Source organism: Micrasema longulum, unplaced genomic scaffold (genome assembly GCF_059751315.1).
Source record: "Micrasema longulum isolate JH-2025_06_02 unplaced genomic scaffold, ASM5975131v1 h1tg000529l, whole genome shotgun sequence".
Taxonomy (NCBI): domain Eukaryota; kingdom Metazoa; phylum Arthropoda; class Insecta; order Trichoptera; family Brachycentridae; genus Micrasema; species Micrasema longulum.
The window spans coordinates 390419-415207 of record NW_028277726.1 but is presented as its reverse complement, the minus strand read 5'-3'; the positions used below and the strand labels follow the sequence as shown (position 1 = coordinate 415207).

General features: G+C 33.6%; 1 protein-coding gene across 4 annotated transcripts in view; it reads left to right on the top strand.

Moving 5' to 3' along the window:
- Positions 1-524: 524 nt before the first annotated feature.
- The window catches only part of retn (retained), a 348336-nt gene continuing 324071 nt past the window's right edge, over positions 525-24789 (top strand). For all 4 annotated transcript variants that reach the window (XM_088227703.1, XM_088227701.1, XM_088227702.1 and 1 more), the window contains exon 1: positions 525-1325. In XM_088227703.1, the coding sequence (XP_088083829.1) occupies positions 1275-1325 (51 nt within the window). In that variant the 5' untranslated portion in view covers positions 525-1274. The remainder of the gene's footprint in view (positions 1326-24789) is intronic.

Below are 24789 nucleotides of genomic sequence, written 5' to 3'. Positions count from 1 at the left end.
ACCTTGGCCAGCTCTCCCTCCCCCCTACAATTATTACTTTGAGTTAAATCTTTACGACATTTCTATGATTGTTACAATGAAACTTGCCACGAAGTCAATGTGACAGAGAGAAAAATTTCACATTTTCTCTTGCTTCAAAATTATCCCCTTACCTTAAATTTAGTTATCCTAATTTGACGATAACACTATCGAAATCCGTTTATGATGAAAACAGAACATTATAGAAAGACAGCAAAGAAAACATGATTATAAAACATTTTGTTATGAGTTGTGACGTTAATTTAATATTGTACACTGGATTGTTATTATATTCGTTTGCATTCTATAATGTTTACATCCAGTGATTTGATTCGCTAGTTCACGTGTGACGTCATAATCAAACCTTCAATCAGATGATAGCATTAGAGCACCGACGCCCAGAGAGCATTGTTATTGGCCACGCCTTCCCGCGCTCCATTGGCCCGCCAATGGGGCTCGTGGAGGGGATGGAGGGCAATTTTTGTACTGGGAACAAAACGTGTTTTAGAATCGTGTGCGGCGTGAGCGTATGCGTTGGTCCGTCGTTGGTTAGTTTTTTCATTGAAACCGCTCACCGCGATCGAATCGGGTTTGTTTATATATAAAAATCATTAGAAAACGCTTCATCAGTAATGAAATTTCGTGTTTTAGCATAAAACAGTTATGTAAACAGACGATTTCAATACGCCATAACTTTCCAATCAGTGATAAACGGTTACAATTCGAAATTACGTGATTATTTTATAGGATTGAAACGATTCTATTTAATTATTACTTCTCGCAAGCTCTTTAAAGTGATTATTGTGGACTTGACAATAGTTAAACATTTGTGAAATAAGGACTTTATTTGTGTTTTTGAAATTAATAAGACCAGTGTTTTAGTTTTATTCATTAGACGAACTGTGAAGACTGTGATGGTTATTTGCCATACGATTCAACAATACTAAAAAAGTGACTTTGACGTTATTCGTTTTGATGTGTTTGACACACTGCAGAAGTGGAAAGTGCTGGAAACATTGAATTTAAAACATCACAAGGGCTTGTGTAGATTTGTAGTTTGACAGTTATAATTTTTGACAGATCGGCGTTGGCGGCATTCCTGTCGCTGTTTTGAGGTTAAGTTAATTGTCATCCGTTGGCCAGTGTTCCGATTTGAAAAATCGTATTCTGACGAAGCGGTAGCAGTTTTAACGCCTAGTTTCTGTAAAGGCGTCAAGATTCGCGTTAAAAACAGAGAACCTGTCCCGGTGTACGCCATGGAAGGCGCGGCGGACAGGGATTCCGACTTAGGCGAAGAGAGTCCCATGGTAAGCCATCAATCAGAATAATACATTTCGGCATTTAAAATACTATCAATTTTTAGAATAATTTACTATGTAATTAATATATATAAATAAGTAAGTTATTTATTAAATAAACGGCAATACCAAACGCACATCGGATTTACGTCAGATGGCTGACGGCAAAATCGTTAAAATTTAGGTTTTTTTTACATACGTAGGTTAACCACATTGTTTTTTCCCTTCATTAAAGCCTTCTACCGAGTCATGATAAAATCGGCTGAAAACACGTTACAAATTTACAAATTACAATGAGCATTGAAACAACAAAACCAAAACAAGACATCGGATAAAAAAATGTACACAAACATAAAAATAATCCATACAAGAATAACAAAATGATATATGTAATAATAAAAACACAACTAAACCTATTTTTCCTGCAATAGTGATGACATTCGAATATTTGATTTTGTATTTGTGGGTAGGTACCTACCTTTTGTTTTTTTTTTTTAATCTACCTACCTACTTGTAAACATTTTATAGGTATGGTAATGTAATTACTATAACCTGCTTTATGCACATATTCTATAACTTTGTCAGTTTCTGGGACGGCAAATAAAAGCAGAATCTTGGAGAAATGTTTGCGACCATGAATGAGGTCCCGGGCTCAATCAATTCCCAGTAGACTCAAAAAGTAGTTAAACACTGCAGTATTTTACTGTCATCGTAAAACTGATCATATTAACTTAATGTAATTTATTAAACCCAACAATTTTATAAAATCATCAATAACATTTTATGTCAGATTTCATATTTTTCTTGCCAGCATTTTGTAGAGGGTCGATGTCAATAAAAGAAACTAGCATATTTAACTATTTTATACACACAAACATCTGTTGTAATGTTTTTTATTTATATTTGTTATCAAATACGTCAAGCAGTTCATTCCAACGCAACAACATGGCCAAATAATTATTCTCCTGTAATAGTACGATTTACGACATGACGATTTACTATTATCCAAATTCTATAGCGCTGCTTTAATAAATACCGAAGTATTGGCGTAGTACCTATGCCTTTCTCAGAATATACTTTATTTTTATTATAATGATGGATAACTTATAAAGCGCCGTTTTCATAATATAATAAGGAAGATAGCTTGTAGATATTTTTTTGGAATAATAATTATTTATACGAGTAGAATTATTAAACACGTTTGTATTATGTAATATATATGTAAAAAATAAAACAAATACAAAATGTTAAAGAACAATTGACTAATAACACAATGATTTTCGCATTCGTAATTAATAAAACCCGTCGGATTCCTACATAAGTATATCGTAGCTTAGTGAAGAACATTTAAAAGGCTTACGTTACGACCTGTCGCCGGTCAAAGTTAAATTACTTCAAACACTGTATAACATTTACTATTCCGCTATGATTAAACGTGCAAATTTCTTAAAATTTTCCCTTCTTAAAAAAAGAAGTTCATCGTTGTTAATACCTATGTCTACAGTACCTACCCGGCATTAAATAAAGTACATCGGACTCATGAGACTGCCGGCCTAGTCGGCTCACCTTACCGAATCGTCAAAATAAGCGATTATGCACAGCTTACATTATATTTGACTTTCTATAATAATGTTTTATAGAAAATATGTTTATGTGAAAATAAATAAAATAATTGTTTTTTTTCTATAAATCACCACCACCGTTTATATCTTCATACAAAAATATCTATGAAGTGCCCAGCGCCCAGCCCGTTCTCAGTGAACGATGAAACTAGTCGATCACCTCACCTTATTCTCCATACAAAAAAGTACACTATATTTCACATCGTTAACCCAAGTCAGCTTTTTTAGTACAAAAACAAGGTTGCAGATTACAAATATTATTTGAAGATTTTCTCTTTGGAAACTAGTATTTCGAACATTATTTCCGAAGGACTATTTTTCTTTGATAGGATACCGTTGACATATTATGTATCATATAGGACATGTGGCGTTCGCAGTGGCCGTTTTTGGCATTATTATTTTTAAAAGGAATCGGCCGATGCTCAGTGATGACATTTACTGCTGAATGTCATTATGGTATTTGTTAATAAACTTTTGTACAAGTTTTGTAATAAAATATTGTAGAAGAAACCTACGTATTTCGCGTGGTTAATAATCATTGTCGTTTGAGTTGATTTTCACAGAACCACAGATAAAATAGTCATTTATAATTATATTACTTGTATAATATTATGTAATTATATGTAGGTACAAATTAATTATCTTTTTTTTTTGTAGATTACCTATGAAATAATGGTATCTATAAAGTAATGACTTAGGATATAGAGATTATAGTAAAATTGTTTTTTCTTTTGATATTATTAAATACATTATTTACTGCCTTAGAATGGGGAAGCTATCCCTAGTAAGACAGTTTAGGTGAACCACCAGCAAAAAAACAAAAAATCACGGATCGCCACTTCTACCCTCGGCATTGTAGAGCGTCGTCTTTGTCATTCATCCATGTTACATATACCGGACTCGTGCGACAGAGACAACGCTCTACAGTTTTGGCAGTCTCTTTCTTAACCCAGATGTACTTTATTAACCGATGAAACTAAGTTTATTTAAAATCAAATTAAATATTACGAAAATGGTTTAGTACAAGTTTTTCATAATAATATTAATATCATTTTTATGTGCACATTGAGTGGGTACTAGATGGGGTTTATTGTGTTAAATGTACCTAAAAAAGGTTTGGTAAATATTCGAAAAACCTTTTAATTGTTTACTTAGTAAAAATTATGGTTGAGCTCGGGCGACTCTTATTTTACAACTTCATTTCTTTATCTTAAAATCTCGCATTGACTTTAGTCACGTCCGCTTCATAGTGCCATCTTTTTTTTTTTACTACAAACCGTAAACTTTTAATAAAATTTGTACTTTACATAAAATATAAAAAAAACACAATAATGTACAGTACCCGGCAGTAAATGAAATACATCGGGCTTAAGAATGAGACTGCCGACTTTGTAGAGCGTCGTCTCTGTCCCAGGAGTTTGATATCTGTATGCATGTATGTATGACAAAGACGACGCTCTACAAAGCCGCAGTTTGACGATTACGCCAGCAGTCTCTTTCTTAAACCCGATGTTATTTATTTAATGCCGGTGACTACACTGATGATAAGGAAAATTTGTTGTTTTTAAAATTTTGTTTAAAGACTATTAAACTAAGCCAATTTTTTTTATGTATTGTATTATCAACGCTATGATTTTTCAAAGTTTTGTATTTTTGAAATTACTTCGCGTGTGACGTCTTCCCAAGTTCTCTCCCCCTTCTTCTCGATGAGTTTTACCGATTTGTCAGTTGACTTACCTTTAACCGGAAATCTTTCGCAACTCCCTTATTGATTGATTTGTGACGTCATTTAAAATAGTAGTTTTTATTATTTTTTTCATACTCAATAAACTTTGCTGTTAATGCTGTAATTTTTACCACGCGTAAAAATATTTTTTTTGTATCCAATTTCCAGTAGGGCTGAACTTCATTATTCGTACTTCTCATCCTTATCCGCACCCAATCAATAATGTATAAGGCAATGTACTGTTACCCACACAGTAGTTTTTTTCAAATTTTTCAATCAAACGTAGCCAAAAATTGTATCGTATTATCAGCGCTATGATTTTTAATGTTTTGAAATAACTCCACCCATGACCTGACAAGTTCTCGTCAATGAGTTCTGCTGGTTGGCGGGTTGGCTTGCCGGAAACCCGAAATCTATCGCAACATTATAATTGGTTGATTCGGAAGAACTTGTGACGAAGTTTTTTTTTTATTTAAAAAAATAAATATTTGCGTTCCTATGATTTACCCAAATATTTAATTTTTAGGGCCATTTTCAATGAATTGTAAATAACTCACTACGAGAAAGTGGAAATAAAGTTGGAGTAGAGTGGGATTCGAACCACAACCCGATTTCAAAGTAGATAAGTTTTTATAGTTTTTTCATACGTTTTTAAGAAATTTTGCCGTACAATAAAATGCTCAAATTTTTACCGCGTGTTTTAAAACATTTTTATTTACAATTTCCGGTAGCACTGAACCTCCTCATCCATCATTGCATCCAAGCACAATGATTATGTTGAAATTAACATATTACATAAACATTTTATGACCCAGAATTGATTGTTTTGTTAACGTGGCCACTTTCTATATTGTGTAACATTCACCATAATGCTTATGTTTTAGGCATAAGCCTATATTTAAATATGTATTCACATTCCCTTCCCAAAAATGTTTTTCCTCTATCTGTTGCAATAAATGCCAATCTTTTTTAAAATTTAGCTTTATGTTCATAATTTTAATTGTTATTGCCAAGTGACAATTTCTTCCAACCATCCAATAAAATACAAGTGTTATTTACATCATTTGACTTTCAAAACGTTTCCAATAGAAAATAAAATTTAAATAAAACTAAAACTGCACAAAAATAGAAATATTAATTAATAATAAAATAATAAACAATTTCCTGAAAATCACCAACAAACTTTTTAAGAAGAACTGCGTCTTCTGCATACTCTAAGTCGCACAACTTTAGGGGGGAGTTCACTTCCAAGCCTCGATCAGGTGGTATTATGCGTATGACATGGTTACGAATGGTGAAATCAGGCGAGAGTGTTAATGTAAGTCAGGTATAATTGATAAGATTAAGAAAGGGTCTCTGAGATAGTTTGGTCATGCAGAACGAATGGATGACGAAAAAATGTTAAAACAAGTATATATGGCGAGAATGAACGGTAACGTGGGACAAGAAAGACTAAGGAAGACGTGGCATGATCAGATAAACCAAAATTTTAAGTCTGGTCATGTCAAAAGCAGGCAGAACCGAAGGGCGTGTATGACAAGATGTTTGAATGTGAAAGAAGCTAGGAATGTATGTCCGGATACATGTGTGGCTGTTCATCCTCTCTGCCTAACCCTACGAGGAAATGGCATGGTAGTAGTAACAGTAGTCTACTAAAATTAAAATCGTTCCTTTTCATAGATTATTTGAGTTGACATAAATTTTAACCGATCGTTTATCGGGCTGTATTTGTTTTTATTTTCATCAATGGATTCAAACTTCTGCAGTGTTCTGTGTTCGAAGTTCAAATAGTTCGTTTTATCTCTGGTTTATCTGCATTTTATGGTCGGGTGTTTTTGTGTTCTTGTCGGCCGGCGACGTTCGGCCGGGGTTGGTGGCAATATGTTCTATAAACCCCCAATCCCAATAACAACCGTTACTTGTAATATAATGTGTCGGGGGACGTTCGGAAAAATGTACAGATATGATTCACAGAGTCACATGCCTATGAACACTGTATCAATCATAGAACACAAGTGGTTCGCAGGCCCGCATTAGAGCTTTATAAATTAATAACAGTTATGACATTCGTATTACATTAGAACTCCGTTGTTCTGAACTCCAGTCACCCGGATTGCCTGATATCCAGATCGTTATCGGGAAAAAAAATGTTTTTTTAAATGTTTTTATTTATCTGTGCAAATAACTTTGCTTTGCAAGTTCCAATTCGCTGTATTATGTATTTCAAAAGCAGTAAAATCTGGGACTCATTAATCCGGATAATTAGAGTTTTACTGTGAAGCTATACGTCGAATTACGACTGTTCGACTTTACGACCACAATCCGCGATCAGTTGTTCGCCTGCGCTGAATACAATAAATCGAGCTTTCTAGGTAATGTTATGATTATTCAGCCACAGACTAACCCAAAATAATATAAAAAGAAACATGTAGAAACCCGATAAATGGCAGTGACACGCTATTTAATTTTTGTCGTATTATAATATCATCACGTAGCGTAAGTAAAGAAAATTATCGCATGTTCCGATTTACGACCAGATCGACTTACGACCTATTTTTAATTTTAAATGAGGAAGTTCAGTGTTTTTTTGTTGTACATTTTAATTCGTCAATAAAATATCAAACTAGGCAAAAAAAAATGTATCCAATTATTAGCGTTATGATTTTTAAAGTTTTGAAATTTTGAAATCACGGCGTGTGACATCAGAAGTTCTTTTCGGCGAGTTCTACCTATTAGTGAATTGGCTTTCCGTAAACCGGAAATTTATCACAACATTCTATCATAGGTTGATTCGGAAGAACTAGTGACATCGTTCATTGTAGTTTGTTTCTTATTTAAATATATATTTTTACGAAACTTCGCCGTACAATTTAATGCTCTAATTTTTACCGCGCTTAAGAAAGCATTTTTATATTAAATTTTCCGTAGCACTGAACTTCCTCACCAAACAAAATAACCGTTGTTCCTTACTTACTTAGGTAGGAATTATTATTGCAGCTGCAAGACGTTTTGGAATATTTATGTTATGTTTATGTAAATGGAAATTTAAATATAATTCAGAATAAATAAAAGAATTTACAAAAAAATATTTATGGAAATGTACTTTTTTAACTATGTCAATCCAGTACCATGAGGCCTGTGTAAGTGCTTTTGGTAGTTTTATGAAAATAAAGTAATATTGCCTTATTTAAATAAACCTTAATTTCTATTAATTCTAAAAAGACTGTGGTACTTAATCCCTTTGCGCGCGGTGATGTAACATCATGTTACTACTAGTAAAAAGCGGAAAATATTATTAAGTTCACACATTTGAAGAAAAATAAACACGAAGACATACTGTTTAAGAATTCTTTTTCCATAATTTATGCAAATAAATATATAATTTAGCCCCGTTTAGCAAAATAAATTTAAAAGCATAAATACGCCGCTCATACGCGGTTTTACATAACACCCGCCACAGAACAGCGTCTCTCTCTTCCTTCCTTCCTCTGTCAGGTGCCAGCTCTTGAGCATACTCCCAAGTCAAGATTTTCTGACATAAACTGCTGACAAACAGTTAACTTAACTCATACGAGTTCTATCTTGGTACTCTCTCTTATACAGATGTCTTGCTGAATTAGCGGACATTCATTCTTCGTACGCGATATCCTTGTATATCGCGCAACGGCAAGGATAAATATTTTTTGTATTAACATCCAGCATTGTTATAAAAAATTTACATTCCAAAACCGGTGTGAAAATGTCCATTTGAAAATTTAAAAAAACAATACGATTTCACCATTTAAAAAAATAAGAGAGATATATCAAGTCTTGTGTCCCATGTCGACTAGTGTGACATCACAGCCACACAAAAATGAAATAATAATATACACTAACACTATTTATATAATTTTAATTTTTTCTATTGTGCTGCCTATTTATGATCTTACAAACTCTGCCCTCCGTATGAAGAGTGCAGTATATCAGACATGTTTAAAAAAAACGCAATTAAAGAAAATAATGCAGCTTTTAAAAAAAATAATTTAAGAAGTAAACATGAACAGAAAATGTAACATAAAAAATTATAAATCCCACTTAATTAATTTAGTTTTCATATTAAGATTAATATTTAAACTTAAAATATTTTTATTATTCTTAGAGGTAAGGTTCATAAGTCTATGCAAGCTCCTGACGTCACTGCGACCTGTGAAAATCTATTGTGACGGGTCCCCGTGAAAAGTTCTCGCCTTTCAAGCCCAGATCCGTAAAGTATCTGGGTATTAGGAAGGGGGCGAGCCTTTTAACATCCCCAGGTTTAACCAGCGGTCCCCCGAGGATGAGGCTCCTTTTATGATTTGAAGCATCACATTCACATAGAATGTGCATAGGTGTTTCCTCATCTGCACTGCAGAACCAACATCTAGAAGTTTCAGAAAGTTTCATTCTAGCAAGGTGTTTGTTCAATCTGCAGTGCCCTGGGCGGGCTCTGGTGACAACCCTCACTTGATTTCGGCTGAGCTTTATTTGGTCAAAAGCAAAACTTTGCGAGTACCCTTTTATCAGTTCCTTCACGTGGTTTAAAATAAAGATTAAACTTTATTAAAGATAATTATAAACTAGTTACTGCAGTTTTGCTTCCTGGAATTCATGGTTTCTGAAGTAATATTGACGTGAGTAAGACTAAAATAAAAATCTTTTCTTCGTGATTCCAAATCTGTATGTAACAAAATGTCGTCAAAACTAGATACTGCACTCGTCGTAAGGACGGCAGAACTGACTTATTGAACCAGCAACACAGAGAAAGCTTGTTTTTGATATTTTGCTTTCAGTCAGCTAAATTTTATTCTCAATCACAGATATTATGCCGGTATTTTTGAAATATCTCGTTAATCAAAGCTGGTTGACGCGGTACCTTGCATCTTGACATAATATAGTCACTTCTGTTGGCCCAGCGCTTGTCGCGGTTAAGCGCGCCGAGGCGCGGCGCGGCCCGCGGAATCTAATCAGGAACTCACGAATTAGTGATTTCGAACACGTGAACCCAATGGTGTGTTTCCAACAGCACCGACACACTATGTACTACACTCGACTGCTCCCCTCTCCTCCGTACCTGGGTTTGGGTGCAAAGCACGTGTGAAATCGTCTAATTCCCCAATCGGGCATATTCCAATTTAACATAATATATTGAATAGTGAATATTTTAAATCAATTTGGCAATACGGGGTTTAAAAAGCTAGAAAATGAGGAGGAATTGTAGTGCGGTCCGACCAAATACTAGAAACGATGCGTAATTATTGGTCTGTCTCAGATGCATAGGAGGAGTCTTGCGCAGTTACAGCAGAAATATGGATTATTATCATTGTTATAAATAATTTGTACAGCACCATTTTGTGAAAATCATCCTAAGGGCGCAGTATAATAAGTATCCCAACGCATAGGCAATTGGGATTCTAGTATCTTGTTTTTAATGATGATAGAATTTCAAAACAGATAGAAGCTAGGTTACTCCACGTCTTGACGGTATAAAATCGTGCCCGATTTGCATTATTTAAAGGGATTTTTTGGTAATAAAATAAATAAAACAACTTGTTTTTTTTTAGCGTTTCATTTTTTTTTTATTTTTTTTTTTTATTTATTTGGAAGTTCAACAAGAATACATACAATACATACATTTTTTAAGTGAGCATAACTAACGTTCTTTACATATATTCTCAATTATAGAACTTCAACATCTTTCATAAATTATATAAAATAAGAGTGTAAATTCAAGTTAATCGTGCATGTTCAAATATAGATTTTTTACATAATGTATACAGTACAACGAAGAAGATAGGTAACTGAATAACTGGATTTTTGACGATTTTGCGCATGCTAATGCCCCTGACTTCCAGAGCCTAAAGCGTGACACATCGTGACAACAATGTGAAGCGATCTACTCACGTTTTGATCTTCAAATTGCTATCATTTTCAATTAATGTCTACAAACACAGACCGGGCCAAACACCAACACTCGTAGTAATAATTTACATCATTCTTCAAATACTCAACACACTTCTACACGCATAGAATATTCCGCCATCATTACAGTGTACTTAACCGATTGTGAAAACACATTCGACCAAAATTATTGGATATTATTTCATTTTTGTAAATTAGCAATTATGTACTCTGAAAATTTATCGCAACTCGTGTTTGAAATATTATTTACTGATGTCATAGTCTTATATTTCAATGATTGATACTTGGAATTGATGTTCATAATTTTAAATGCTACCAGTCAATACAATAATAATATTAATTGATCTCACGCTTATATCATCATTTTGTTTTCGATGTAAGTACAGCCAAACAGTATTACCCACCTTTATTTATTTTCCTTACGTAAAAGAAAAGAAAATGATGTATTTACTTTAAAAGATTATTATAATTTTGGGGCCAGGTAAGCTTTCTTAAAATGAATGGAATAATCAATGACGTATAATTAAAAATACCCTTTACCAGTGCGTAATATATGGCATTTCTATTTGTGAGAGGTTTACTTGCTTTTATTCTATTTTTACTTACGGCGTAATTAGACAAAGCAATAATATTTATTTACTTAAAGAAAACAACAGCCATTGTAACAAAGAAAAATACAATATTTCCAAATTAACCAAAATTATAGGCTAATTATAGTTTACTATATATAAGTTAATACAGTGCAAAAAAATAAGAAAAAAAAGCGTACCAATGAAAAGCCACAAAAAATATTTTATTACACTGTAACTTTAAAAAAAACAGTAGTACAATTACATGCAGATAAATTGTTTTTTTCGTTAGTACAATACAATTTATGGAATTATTAGATAATTACACACAAGCACACCCTTTTGTTGTACCATAATTTAATATGTATGATTTTTATTTAGAAACTTCGCTTATCTGTCTTTACACCTTATCTTTATTATGTCATTTAATCATTGTTGACAGTAAGTTTTCGTTAAATAAATAATAATTATATTTAAAGTTCGTTTTTAACACAAATTGAAAGCTACTAGCTAGTGCCGTACCTAAGGTATATAACGAGTTACACAGAAATATGAATGAACTAAAATATAAGTTTATTTCTTTCTTACACAAATGATGGCATGTGTAACGCGATTCACCAACTCATTTTTTTCATTGTTGAGGGCAACACAATATTTGCTATATTTTTATGGAAGGGCGCCGTACAGTAAATATCGCAACACGTCTTGCTGCTTAATTATAATAAGAATGATGTTTGGATAATTTATATAGCTCCATTTTTGTTAAAAATCACCTCAAGGGCGCTGTACAATAAATAAATATCCCAACACGTCTTGCAGCAACAGAGCGCATGGACGGTTGGGATTCTAGTTCCTCGTCTCCAATTATGATATATTACAATTATGATATATATGAGCTAGAAAACAGAACGTCTCGCAGCTACAGAGCGCATGGACAACAAGAAATCTAGCCCCTATTTACATTTTTATTTTTAAAATTTTTATTTGACAATGAAATTTAGAGTTTAAGGGATATTTTAAAAACGAAATAAAAAGCAAATTTATAAAATTAGAATTTAGATAACAACAAGTCTTGCAGCTACTGAGCGCATGGACGGTTGAAATTCTAGACCCCATTTACTAAATTTAGATATTTGATAGTTGATAACATTTACATAATATGATAGCTAACATCACAAAAAGTCTGGCAGCTTCAAAACGCATCGAAAAATGTAATTTCAACAACATAAGAATGATTTAAAAAGTTAATATTTTTTTACTCGACAGTATTTCTTAAACCCTTATTAATTAGTATTTGTAAAAAAAAAAATATTTTTCTAATCCTAATTCGCTTCTGTAATCACTCATTGAATTTGCCTCGCCATTTTTTGCCTTTCCGCCCTTATCTTTCCTCGTGATCCCTATGAATTGCTATCTATCCTTTTCTAACTCGGGCTCGTGATTTAGTTGTTTTATCTTCTGTCTCGGCCTAATGCGTCTATTTTCTAATAAGCGCTGCTGTCTACAACATAATGATATCGGTTGTTTTAAACACTAATGGCATATTTATTTTTTCCGAGCTTCTCCGACAGCTTCCTCCAAATGCAAATGATTGTCTGATCAAGCTTTATAATACTATCCGATAATTAATATCATCATCAACATTCCATGTCCGCTCCCGAGTTGTGCAGGGTGTGTCAACAAAGAGCTTCCGGGCAACTCTGTCTATCTTTCGAGATGAACTGCTGACGGACAGCCAGCAGCGGACGACCCGACGTCGAGAACCTTATACCTTGTAAAGTAGACAAGTTGCGTGGTTAAGGCTCTCGGGAGGCATCCTCAGTATATGGACCAGCCAACCGTATCGCCTCCGCTTGATGACAGTTGTCATTGTAAACCAATATGTACCTATTTTGAGTGATTTATTCTGACGTTTCGGCTACCATTGCAGGAGCCAATTTCAAGGTTGTGTGTTTTGAAAAAAAAAATGTGTTCATGTACTAGTAATTTGTTCTGCTTATTAACGCCGGTCAGTTGTCGCTTACCTAAAGTCAAGATGATCCGTCTTACTCATCTATCACTACTGGACTAAAAAATATAATTTCGTGAAATCGCTTTTCGGGAATCGAAACCACCAATTACACTGCGAAACAAAATAGGTATCAACAATCGAAACCATTACTTCGTTTCCCCCTGGGGGTAGGCAGAGAGAACAGAACGTCGCTTTAGTCTGTCTTTGTTTACATACTTCGCGTCCTCTACATTGATGCACTGATGCATTGACTCTTCTCATGCACGCGTGCTGATTATTCCGGCTTTTGGCATGTCCGTATTAAAGTATTTGTTAGATTTGGTCATGCCACGTCTTTCTTGGCCTTCCTCGTTTTCTGCATCCATAAACATTCGCATAGTAAATCGTTTTTGGCGTGCTTTCGCTGCCCATTCGCTCTGTTTGAACCAACACAGCACTCTCAATTTTAGAGTAGTAATACGCCACCGGCTAATAGAGTCGCTTATACCGACAAAAACAACTATTCGATAGTCAACTACGAAGGCACGAAGTTAGCTACAGTGAATAGCAATAGAACGGGCCGTAGGTACTCAGGTCGAGAATTACAAGCGCAAACCGAAACCGTTCATTACACTTTTGCTTAACTTAAAACCAAATCAAAAATTTGGAAAGTTTTTGTTCTATGCAAAATAACTCACCTACAATCTGTGTAAAATGCCACGGGGATACTTATTTTTGGAATCTCTTAGTTCAGTCATATCACTCCACTACTTCGGGAATTACACTGGCGACGTTATCCACAGAAGGTGGAATAGAAACTCTGTTGGCTTATGTATAAGTCACTGCACAGCTCCGCTCCGGAATATCTGAGGGAATTTTGCATTTCCGATGAACTAGCTGACAGACGTCTTACGCTTAGATCAGCTACCTCTACGTCAAGAGGAAAATTTATTATACCTCTACGCAAAAAAGCGCACTAAATTCGGTGAACGCAAATTTGCGGTCGCAGGCCTTATGGCATGGAATGCTCTCCCGGCAGAAGTGCGAAACTGTGAGAGTGAAGTAATGTTTAGGAAAAATCTTAAAACCCACTTGTTCTCTTAATCATTTTAATAAATCCGCAGCATGTGATAACAGAGTAAATTGTTTTACTTAAATTACAAATTTAAAAAGATAAAAATAAATTTATTCATTTATAGAATCACCTTGTAAAGTGCCCTTGAGGTATTATGTTAAGAAAATGGCGCTGTATTATATATCCATAATAATAATAGAGCTAAAAGGCTTATCTTTAAGCGGGGGCGAATCAGCTCTCTAAGGTACATAATGCACGTATCTTAAAATTTGTGCACTTCGACAGCATTCAGCCTTCTTTTATCCTCATTTTTCCAATTCCACACTTCGCTCCCATACATACGGGTACCACCAGGACTTGCAAACTCCTTATTTTACCCCCTTCCACTAATATTGATTTGCCGTGGTTGATTTAAATGCACCGTTTACCATGTTCCCGGCGCTCACCCTCCTTTCAATATCTTCCCAGTCTTTTTATCCTCAGTAAACGTTCTTCCCAGATACACAAAGTCTTCTACCTTATTAAAAAAAATATCCGTAAAAGATTTTGCAGTAAATTCAATCTCTCTGCGATAGTGTCTATTATCCGCTCAAATTGTAATAAATTATAATGTTTGCTATATTTTTCCTTATTTACAAGTAAAACACAATGCTGTTTCTTGGTTATTGACATGTTTAATTTTAATAGTAATGTTTTACGATTTTTGTGACACATTTCTCTGAGTATTTTTCCATTTTATCGCATTTATAATGTGGGGAAAATATTGTCTGCATCGTAAAATGATTGTTTTCCATATGTGTTACATTGATCACGTACATCACAATGTACTCGCAAGATAGCAACGAGTATTTTATCAATACCTATTAATTGTTGTGCAGTCATTAAATTACTTTATAATCAAGTTTTGCGGTTTCGGAATGAGGACACTGCAAAGTCTGTTTATTTCTTCAACATACTCATACACGAGTAATTTCAAATTATGCTTTTTGACCCAGCTTTTGAGCTCGTAGGTAAATTTGAGTCGACTTCCAATGACCTTAGAGTTCTAAGATTCCCAGTACCTGAGTCTTATTTGGTTAAACTGTGACGTTCGTTACATATTCTGTAAATTTTGCATTAAGTGCTAGCATGTAATTTTAAAAACACTACCGAATCAGCAAAATCACGAACATTGCCGAATCGACATGCTCAGAGAAATTACCCGAACTCAATTTTATTCTACCTACCGCTCTGTCCACATATTTTAGGCTACCAAACACATTATTGCTGTTATTATTTTACATAATCTATAAAATGCCGTTTTTATGTGAACGATGCAATAGATATGACGATATTATTTTGTCCCAGCTCCGTGAACAGCCTCGACCGCGGGGGACAGAACACTGGGACTATATCGTGGGTATACTGGCAAAAAACGTTAACTCGAAAATATGTGGATTCGACTTAATGATGCAGTTTTGTAAAGTTTTTAACGCTCTACAAACTGGCAAAACACACTAAGCCATATTGAATTTCATATATCTGTAGTTTTATAAATAAATTTAAGGTTAAGTCGTATACCCGGTATTTTATTCAGGCTAAAAGCTTTAAATAATTTAATATTTACTTCATATAAAATTAAGAAACGGAAAAAGAAAAAACATGTTCTTTAATGAGTACTTAACATCTTACTATATTTAAATAAGATATTAAAGAGTAAAATTGGAACAAAACTTAAATGCTTGATTTCTCAAAGCGGGGATTTGAGAGTTAAAGATTTTTGCCAGTATACCAACGATATAAAAATTAGGCCGCAGTTCACACGAGCGCTGCGAAAATGAATACACGACGGCGTTTATTACGAGCTAGTTCACGAAAAATACTATTTATTTTATACCAAGATGTATCGGAATTGTTGATGAACGAACGGAATAGTAAAAATATCTTCTTATGCACGCGCGCCTATTCTAACTGTTCAAATCTCCGTCTTCAAGTATTTTTTGGATTTGATCATGTTCTGTCTTTCTAGCTTTAGCTAGCAAATTTATTTTCCTTCATCTTGGTACATCAAAACTTGGTACATAATCATTTGGTATGTTGTCGATGTTATTCTGGTTTCAGGCATGTGTTATGTATTAGTAAGTCTGTGAACACGTATCCCATGTTGCTTCATCAACTGGAACCGGTGTTTCATTCAAGACTCTTCAACTTCCGTAAAACACGCTAAAAATATTTCCTAGCCTCGTGGCTCGTAGTAAATATTATACATAATATATTTGCATCTCCAATACATATAAACTGGTTGCATACGCGCACGACACAAATAAACAGAAACTACAACCTACCAAGCGGTACCTTCATAAAATAAAATCTTCATAGTATTATTTTATTTTTTATTTATTAATCATATAATACAAAGTATATTGCAAAGTATTTATTACAACGTATAATACAAATGAGTTATATACACAGGAGTTGCTACAACTCTATTAGGGACTAATGTAATGGTACATTGTTTGTTTGAATGTGCATATTCAGATCAACAAAGAAACAAAGCAAGATAAACATCTCTATAACAAAATATAAACGAAAAAACTTATTACGCAGACGATGCAACTTTAGTGGCAGAACCAGAAGATGATTGGCAAATTGATAATGATAATAAAGATATTTTCTTAATGAGCTCAGTGGTTTTTGTATTTGTATTTAAAATAAGCCAAAAAGTTTTTTTTTCAAAAATTTTATGTATCGTATTATTAACTTCGCATTTCTAAAATTACTCCGCTTGAGACGTAAGAGGTTTTCTTTCGCTTATTCTCTGCTAGTTCTGCTGATTGGTCTGTGCACGGTAAGTAAACCGGATATCTTTTACAAATCTCTTATCAAAGGTTGATTCATATGAAATTGTGACGTCGTTCAAAGTAGTTCGTTTATATTAAAATATTTTTTATTATTTTTCTCGTACACTTTCAAGAAACTTCGCCGGACAATTTAACGCTCTTGTTTTTACCGCGCGCAAGAAAACTTTTTTGTATCCAAAATCCCAGAGGGCTGAAGTTTCTCATTGTACAATATGTGTTAATTTGGTGTTTATCTTCTACTACTACCACCATCACGCCATTTCCCCGTAGAGGTAGGCGACCGCCACAGACGTCTATCCTGGCATACATTTTTAGCCTCTTCCACATTCATACATCGTGTCATACATGCCCTTCGGTTCTGCCTGCTTTTGACATGACCAGACTTAAGATTTTGGTTTATCTGATCATGCCACGTCTTTCTTGGTCGTCCTCGTCTCACATTACCGTTTATTTTCTCCAGTAAACTCAAATATATATGTAATATCATTATTTATTTATGTATTTAACTTTTAGTACATAATGTTATTTGTACACTGGCGGGCTTATTGCTAAATGGCAATTTCTTCCAACTAATTAATATAAAAGTTTTATTTTTATAATTCAAGTTACAGAACATATTCAATAGAAAAAAAATATTAAAAAGCTAAAGATATATAAAAATAGAAATAAACGTATTTGTATATAAATTACCTTAAATCAAAACTATTACTCAATGGGAAAAGGGAAAAAAGAGGAAAGAGGAAAAAGGAAAGGAGGAGAGATTGAGGAAGAGAAATGAGATATTTCTTCGGACGTGATTTAAACAGAGATAATGTAGTAACAACTTTGATGGTGGATGGGAGATGATTCCACAGTCGAGTCGCATGGACACTATATGAGTTAAAGAAGAAAGAGGAATTGTGGATGGGTATTAAGAGAGTGCCTTGAGAATTAGAACGAAGAGGTAAACCATGAACTGATAAGCTTTGAAAAATTTCACGCAGGTATATAGGAGCGTTAGGCATTATCCATTCGTTCTACATGACCAAACCACCTCAGAGACCCTTTCTTATCTTTCTTGTTGTTTTTATCTTTAATTTTTTATTTCTTACATATAGACAAGATGATTCGACTTTAAGGAGCGTATGCTTCTCTTGTACCTCACACTTCTTTGTCATAGTATTTTTATATAAATGAGCCTTTAGTGTGGTTACGCTCCATCCTTGCGACATGACCTGCCCAATAAGGTCGTCGTCAAAATATGCTTCTTGATAAAAAGTGTCAAGTTCGTTGTTTATGGCTCGTGCTCGTTTCGTTTTAAATTGAAATAATTTAATGTTTTTTCACACTACGTACGCTTAATTCAATATCTAAGCATACTACGCGGGTTTACGTGTAAAAAGTCATGTTTGTCAAGAATTATTTGAAATATTTCGAAATATCAACACGTTCTATTGAAATTGATCAAAAATTACGAAAATTCACCCATGTTTGAGGAAAAATATTGAAGGTAAATAATTCTTTGATTGAATTTGTGTTTACCTCAAAAAATCTTTGAAAAATATTCATAAAGAACACAACAAAGAATAATCTTATATGTTTTTCAGCTGTGCATTTGTGATTTATTTCAAATGAAAGTTGGTTTTTTGTCTACCACAAACAAATCGCTATATTTAACTTATTTTCCCTATTGCTGTAAATCACAGAGGACAGATTAAAAAGCTAAATATTATATTTTATTATCTCGTGGGTTGATAAGTTAAAAATAATTCAATTACAACAGATATAAAAAACAATTTATTGAAGGAATACATAAGTCTAGGCATTTACAAGGCTTATAACCTGTCATTGGCTGGTTAAAGTCGCCACTTTATACTTATACTGTGTAACATTTACCATTCTGCCTATTTAATTCATTAATTATGGATAACTTATATAGCGCCATTTTCGTAATAAAATACCTCAAGGGCGCTTTACATGGTGATTCTATTGTTAAGTTAATTTAATTGAAGCTTTTAAATTTGTAATTTAATTAAAATAATTTATTTTGTTGTCACGTGTTACGGATTTATTCAAATGATTTAGAGAACAAGTGGGTTTTAAGTTTTTTCCGAAACATCCGAACTGTCCGAACATATATGTTCCTTCAATTCTTCCATCTTATGTTCTTTGTGAAGTTAAAGGGCTGAAACCTTTATTAATGCTGGTGACATTCTGACCTAGTTATTTCACCTACATTTTTTTTTATATTTTCTTAGAGCAGCTGGTTTTATCAATAATATTTTGAGTCTATCCAAATTTTTGTAGTTATGCCATATTCTAGATATTTTATATTCTACTACTACTAATACCATCACGCCATTTCCCGTAGAAGTAGATAAATTGGATAAACCGCCACACACGTCTATTTTCATACACTCATACATCTTCTCATACATGCCCTTCGGTTCTGTCTGCTTTTGACATGACCAGACTTAAGATTTTGGTTTATCTGATCATGCCACGTCTTCCTCGTTCGTCCTCGTCCCACGTTACCTTTCATTCTCGCCGTATATAGATATCTGTTTTATATACAATTTATACAATATGTTACAATTTTAAATATGTTTTTACTTTGTATTTTACTATGTTTTTACTATGTCAACTATATTGATTAATTTTTCCTATGCATTGATTACTATTTTTTTTTACTGTTTTAGAACGGGGTAAATAAGCCTAGTTAGTCAGAGCAACTTTGTATGGATGTATAATTTTTTGTACATGAGGTGATAATAAATTGGCACCTTACCTTTGGTAAGCTCAGAACACCAAACCTCCGAGTTTTGAGAGTAAGTGCTTGAGGAGAATATTAGGTATAGGTGGTTCGATTTTATAACTAATATTGAAGTCCGAGAACGGACGCAGCAGCCTCCTATATCGAGGGTCTTGAGAATGCGGCGGTGGACCTGGCTTAGACACGTGCTGCGTACGCCTCAGAAGAGAACCTTAACCCAAGTTGCCTCTTCTTTACAACTGTGGATTTCTGTTATCTTTATTCGGTGGAACTAATAAACAATCTGGTTTATCTCAAGCTTTGTTGTTTTGTAATTTTCGTGTTTTAATTTTGTGTTAAATAATTTTCGTGTAGAGCACAAAAGAGATTCCCTGTGATTTTTTGGTTCGGCTTTTAAACCTTTTAAAAATATTGGTATGCTATGAAATATTAGTTAGAAGAGTTAACAAGGTTCAAAATTCGCCGACCTGGAAGGCGTCGATGACGATCTTTCGACTTTATTCGGCGGAACTAGGGGCGCTGGATTGACGTGGTAGGCGGCAAGAGTGCTGGCTAGCGATAGGGTCTCCTGGAGGCAAATGGTGATGTCCAAATGCTCCACTCCAGAGCAGATGTGGAAAAGAAGAAAATAAATAATAATGATAATATGCGCAGGTGCCTATAATTAACGATACATGTTTCATTGTAACGGTAGTATTTCAACTAAATGAGAAAAATCATACATAAATGCGCGTCTTAAAACGTACTTTGTGTCTTATACTTAGTTTCAATAATATAGTCTTTATCTTATTTTATTTTATTTTTATCTTATTTTATTTTATTATATTTTATCTCTAATTCTTAATATTTTATATATATTTATATTTTCGACACTTGACACTTGTGCAATATTTACACATGTCCACCCTCATTCCAATATAACACCCACTCACCCACCCTCTCACTCACTTACGCTCACACAAACACACTAGTATGTATTGTACGTGTATTTAATGTATTTCTGTGGATATCTGTCATTGGTTTTATTCTCTGTATATTTTATTTGTTATATTTTTGTTACATGTATTACTGTTGTTATCCCCAATAAATAAAAAAAAATAAAAAAATCCTGATAAATCAAACACGCGAGTAAATAGATAAATATAATATGGATATACATTTTTTTTAAGAGCTCAGTCTATTCACCAAATAATTGATAAAGTCAATAGTAGCAGTATGTTTATCATAATTTACTATCTTAATATCCACACTTATCGGCGTTTTGCCGGAGAACTCGCATTCTTCCCCCCGATACGATAAAATATCGTCTGAATGTTTTAAAATGCACCTCGGTAGGAATGCGATTGTCAGCTCTATGGCGTATTGATCGAAGGGTATTTTTTTCCTGGCATTAGGCCGCGCCGGGTGTGGGTCGGCTATAATTAGGATTCCTAGAATTTGCCTAATTTTATGTCGCCCGGCAAGGGCGTCTTTTATTGCCGCTGCACTTAGCTTTCTACAACCATTTTGGGATTTTTTGTCCGGATTTGAGGATTGATCGCGTCTACCTAAACTCGGAGGCATAAAAATGATGTTATTATGCGTCGTTTACTTTTTTTCATGAGCACTTGACAAACTTACCACTCTGCTTGATGTTTATTCTTTATTGAAATCATGTTTTATTTGCTAGAATCTCATTCGTTCGTTTTGTAGTTGCAAGACGTTTGTTAATATTATATGTATAAATCTCTAAATCATTTGAATAAATCCGTAGCACGTGACAACAAAATATATTATTTTAATTGAATTGCAAATTTAAAAGCTTCAATTAAATTAACTTAACAATAGAATCACCATGTAAAGCGCCCTTGAGGTATTTTATTACGAAAATGGCGCTATATAAGTTATCCATAATTAATTGGATAATTTATGCTGGGCCATTTTTCCTCAAAGGCGCTGTACAATAAATAAATATCTCTGCACGTCTTGCAGTTACAGAGAGCATGGACGGTAAGTAATTTAGCCCCCATTTACGGTATATTTTAATTTGTCAATGAAGTTTAAATTTGAAAATGCAAGAATTTGTTCAAAGTACAATGAATTAATGAGCACTTAAGTAACATATAGTTTTAATACATTAACTAGAACTACAGATTTAGATAAAATAACAAAAATGCTTAATTAAGATTAATACATTAATTTACACAGAAAAGGTCAAGATCATATTTAAGATAAAAAAAGAATAAAATAAAGACAAATATAAAATTTAGACTTCAAAGAAATACAAGAGCGTCAAAAAGCGTTTTTTATTTAATATTTTGTGTTCATTATAATATCTAATAATTAATACAGTGTAACTTAAATGCACAGTACAAATTATATTGGAGAAAATATGTATACACACTTATTTATAACCAATAAAAATAGCACAGTTGGTTAAAATTTAATATACTTAACCTTTTTTTAAATCAACATCCTGTAGATTTGAAATGCGTTTGTGAACGCGCCAGTTTAAGTTAAACAACCAGTAGGTTTATTATATTAAAAAAATCATATATATAATTTTTAGTTTTATTGATGTTTTTTTAGATATTTCATGATAAAACTAAAATAGATTAGATTACTAGTGATTTAGATAAAATTTTCAGTAAAACTCTTTGGTTTAGATTAACTTTTTTTAAATTTTGACCAACGAGCGCTTTTGCCTAAGAAGGCATTTTCAGTAATGGTACATTAACAAATAAAATAAAAAGGTTTTTACAAGGTGTAAAAATCTACACAAAATATGTGTCCTATATAAAGGGTTAATTCCGCTTCTCTGAGTAAATATCGTCAAATATCAAATTGTTTCATACATAAACTTCGTAAATACGGTCTAGAATTCCAACCGAGTAGCCACAAGACGTGATATTATCCTATTCGTATTTGTAAACGATAAAAAAAAACAGTAAAAAGTCAATGATTAAATCATGTATACGGCGGCTAAATTGTTATGATTGTAAAATTTAGACTTGTTTAATGTTTAAATAATAAATAAAATAATCCCTCGATGAAGTATGTATTTGACTTATTGTATCAAAAAAAAATATCATTCTTATTAAGTAATAGGGAGTAGAAAAATACCTTTCCAGTTATTATATCTACAGTTTTCTTCAGTCCGTGACTCGCAGAAATAGAACGATCCAACATGCTCCAATTGTAAGTTAACAATATCCGTCGTGTGCCATCACAATGAAGACCCTTACCTCCAACAGGTGTTTCCACGTGCTCTTATAAGAATCCACGTGCCAAAGGTCCCGCAACAGGAAAAAAAGAAACCAAAAAAAAATCGCCAAAAAAATCGGTGAATCACCTTACGGACATGAGGAATCACCCAAGTTGTGAACAATGGGAACATCATACCGCATTGGCGATCTTTTTATACTGGCTATTTCATTTATTTCTACGGAGTCGCGCTAGAGAAAGAGCGGGACACGAGACAGTCGACTAGTCCGAATGTTCGGTAAAACATGGGTAGAGTTATTAGGAGGCTACCTGAGCGCTTATCGCGGTTAAGGTATTTTGCTTTTACAGAAGGTGTAACATGAAACGAATACCAAGATGATACGGAGATATTGTAAATTACCAGCATTGGGCAGGAAACATGTCAATCTACACGTCTACAGGTTGTTATGAAAACTTTAATCATTATTCTTCCCCTTCCGCTCCTAATGGTGTATATTTTCATCACATTCAAGTAAGTTGATTAGTATTAACATATCAATTAATAAATGCGTTTGTAGTGTCTAGAGTCGATTATTGTAATGGTATCTACGCAGGTCTACCACCAATGAATAAAATGACTCGCCTACAGTCTCTATCGAATGCCGCAGCGAGACTTTTTTTTGGAATCTCTAAGTTCAGTTATTTCACTCCACTACTTCGGGAATTCACTGGCCACGTTTTCCACAGAGGGTGGAATACAAACTCTGTTGGCCTATATATAAGTCACTGCACAACTCGGCTCCAGAATATCTAAGGGATCTCTGCATTCCAGATGGACTAGCTGACAGACGTCTTACGCTTAGATCAGCTATATCTACGCCGAAAGGAAAAGTTATTATACCTCTACGCAAACAGCGCATTAAATTCGGCAAACGTGCATTTGCGGTCGCAGGCCCTACGGCATGGAATGCTCTCCCCGCAGAGGTCCGAAACTGAGAGAGTAAAGTGATGTTTCGGAAGAAACTTTAAACCCACTTGTTCTCTAAATCATTTGAATAAACCCTTAGCATGTGGTGACAAAGTTCATTGTTTTTCTAAAATTAAAAAATAATTAATTGATATCTTTATATAATCACTTTGTAAAGCGCGCTTGAGGTATTATATTACGAAAATGGCGCTATATAAATTATCCATAATAAAAATAATAATTCAACAGACATGAAGAACATTTTACGGAAGTCTAGGCATCCACAGGGCTGATACCCTGTCATTGGCTGGTTTAAGATTTTTTTTTTGCGCCAAGCACTACACTGCGATGCGAACGTCAATAAATTTGTTTTATTCATTTTTTTTTACATTTCGTGGGTATACTGGCAAAAAGCTTTAACTCTCAAATCCCTGTTTTGAGAAATCAAGTATTTACGTTTTGTTCCATTTTTACTCTTTTATAGCTTATTTAAATATATCAAGATGTTAAGTGCTCATTTAAGCTCATGTTTTTAATTTTTCCGTTTCTTAATTTTATATTAAGTTATTTACGACTTAACCTTAAATTTATTTTTAAAACTACAGATATATGAAATTTAATATGACTTAGTGTATTTTGCCAGTTTGTAGAGCTTTAAAAACTTCACAAAACTGCATCATTAAGTCAAATCCGCATATTTTCGAGTTAACGTTTTTTGCCAGTATACCCACGATTAATTAATCCTCACGGATTATGTTCATTTAACAAAATAATTTTTATTTTTTAAATTCACATTCTTTTGTTAATGATAA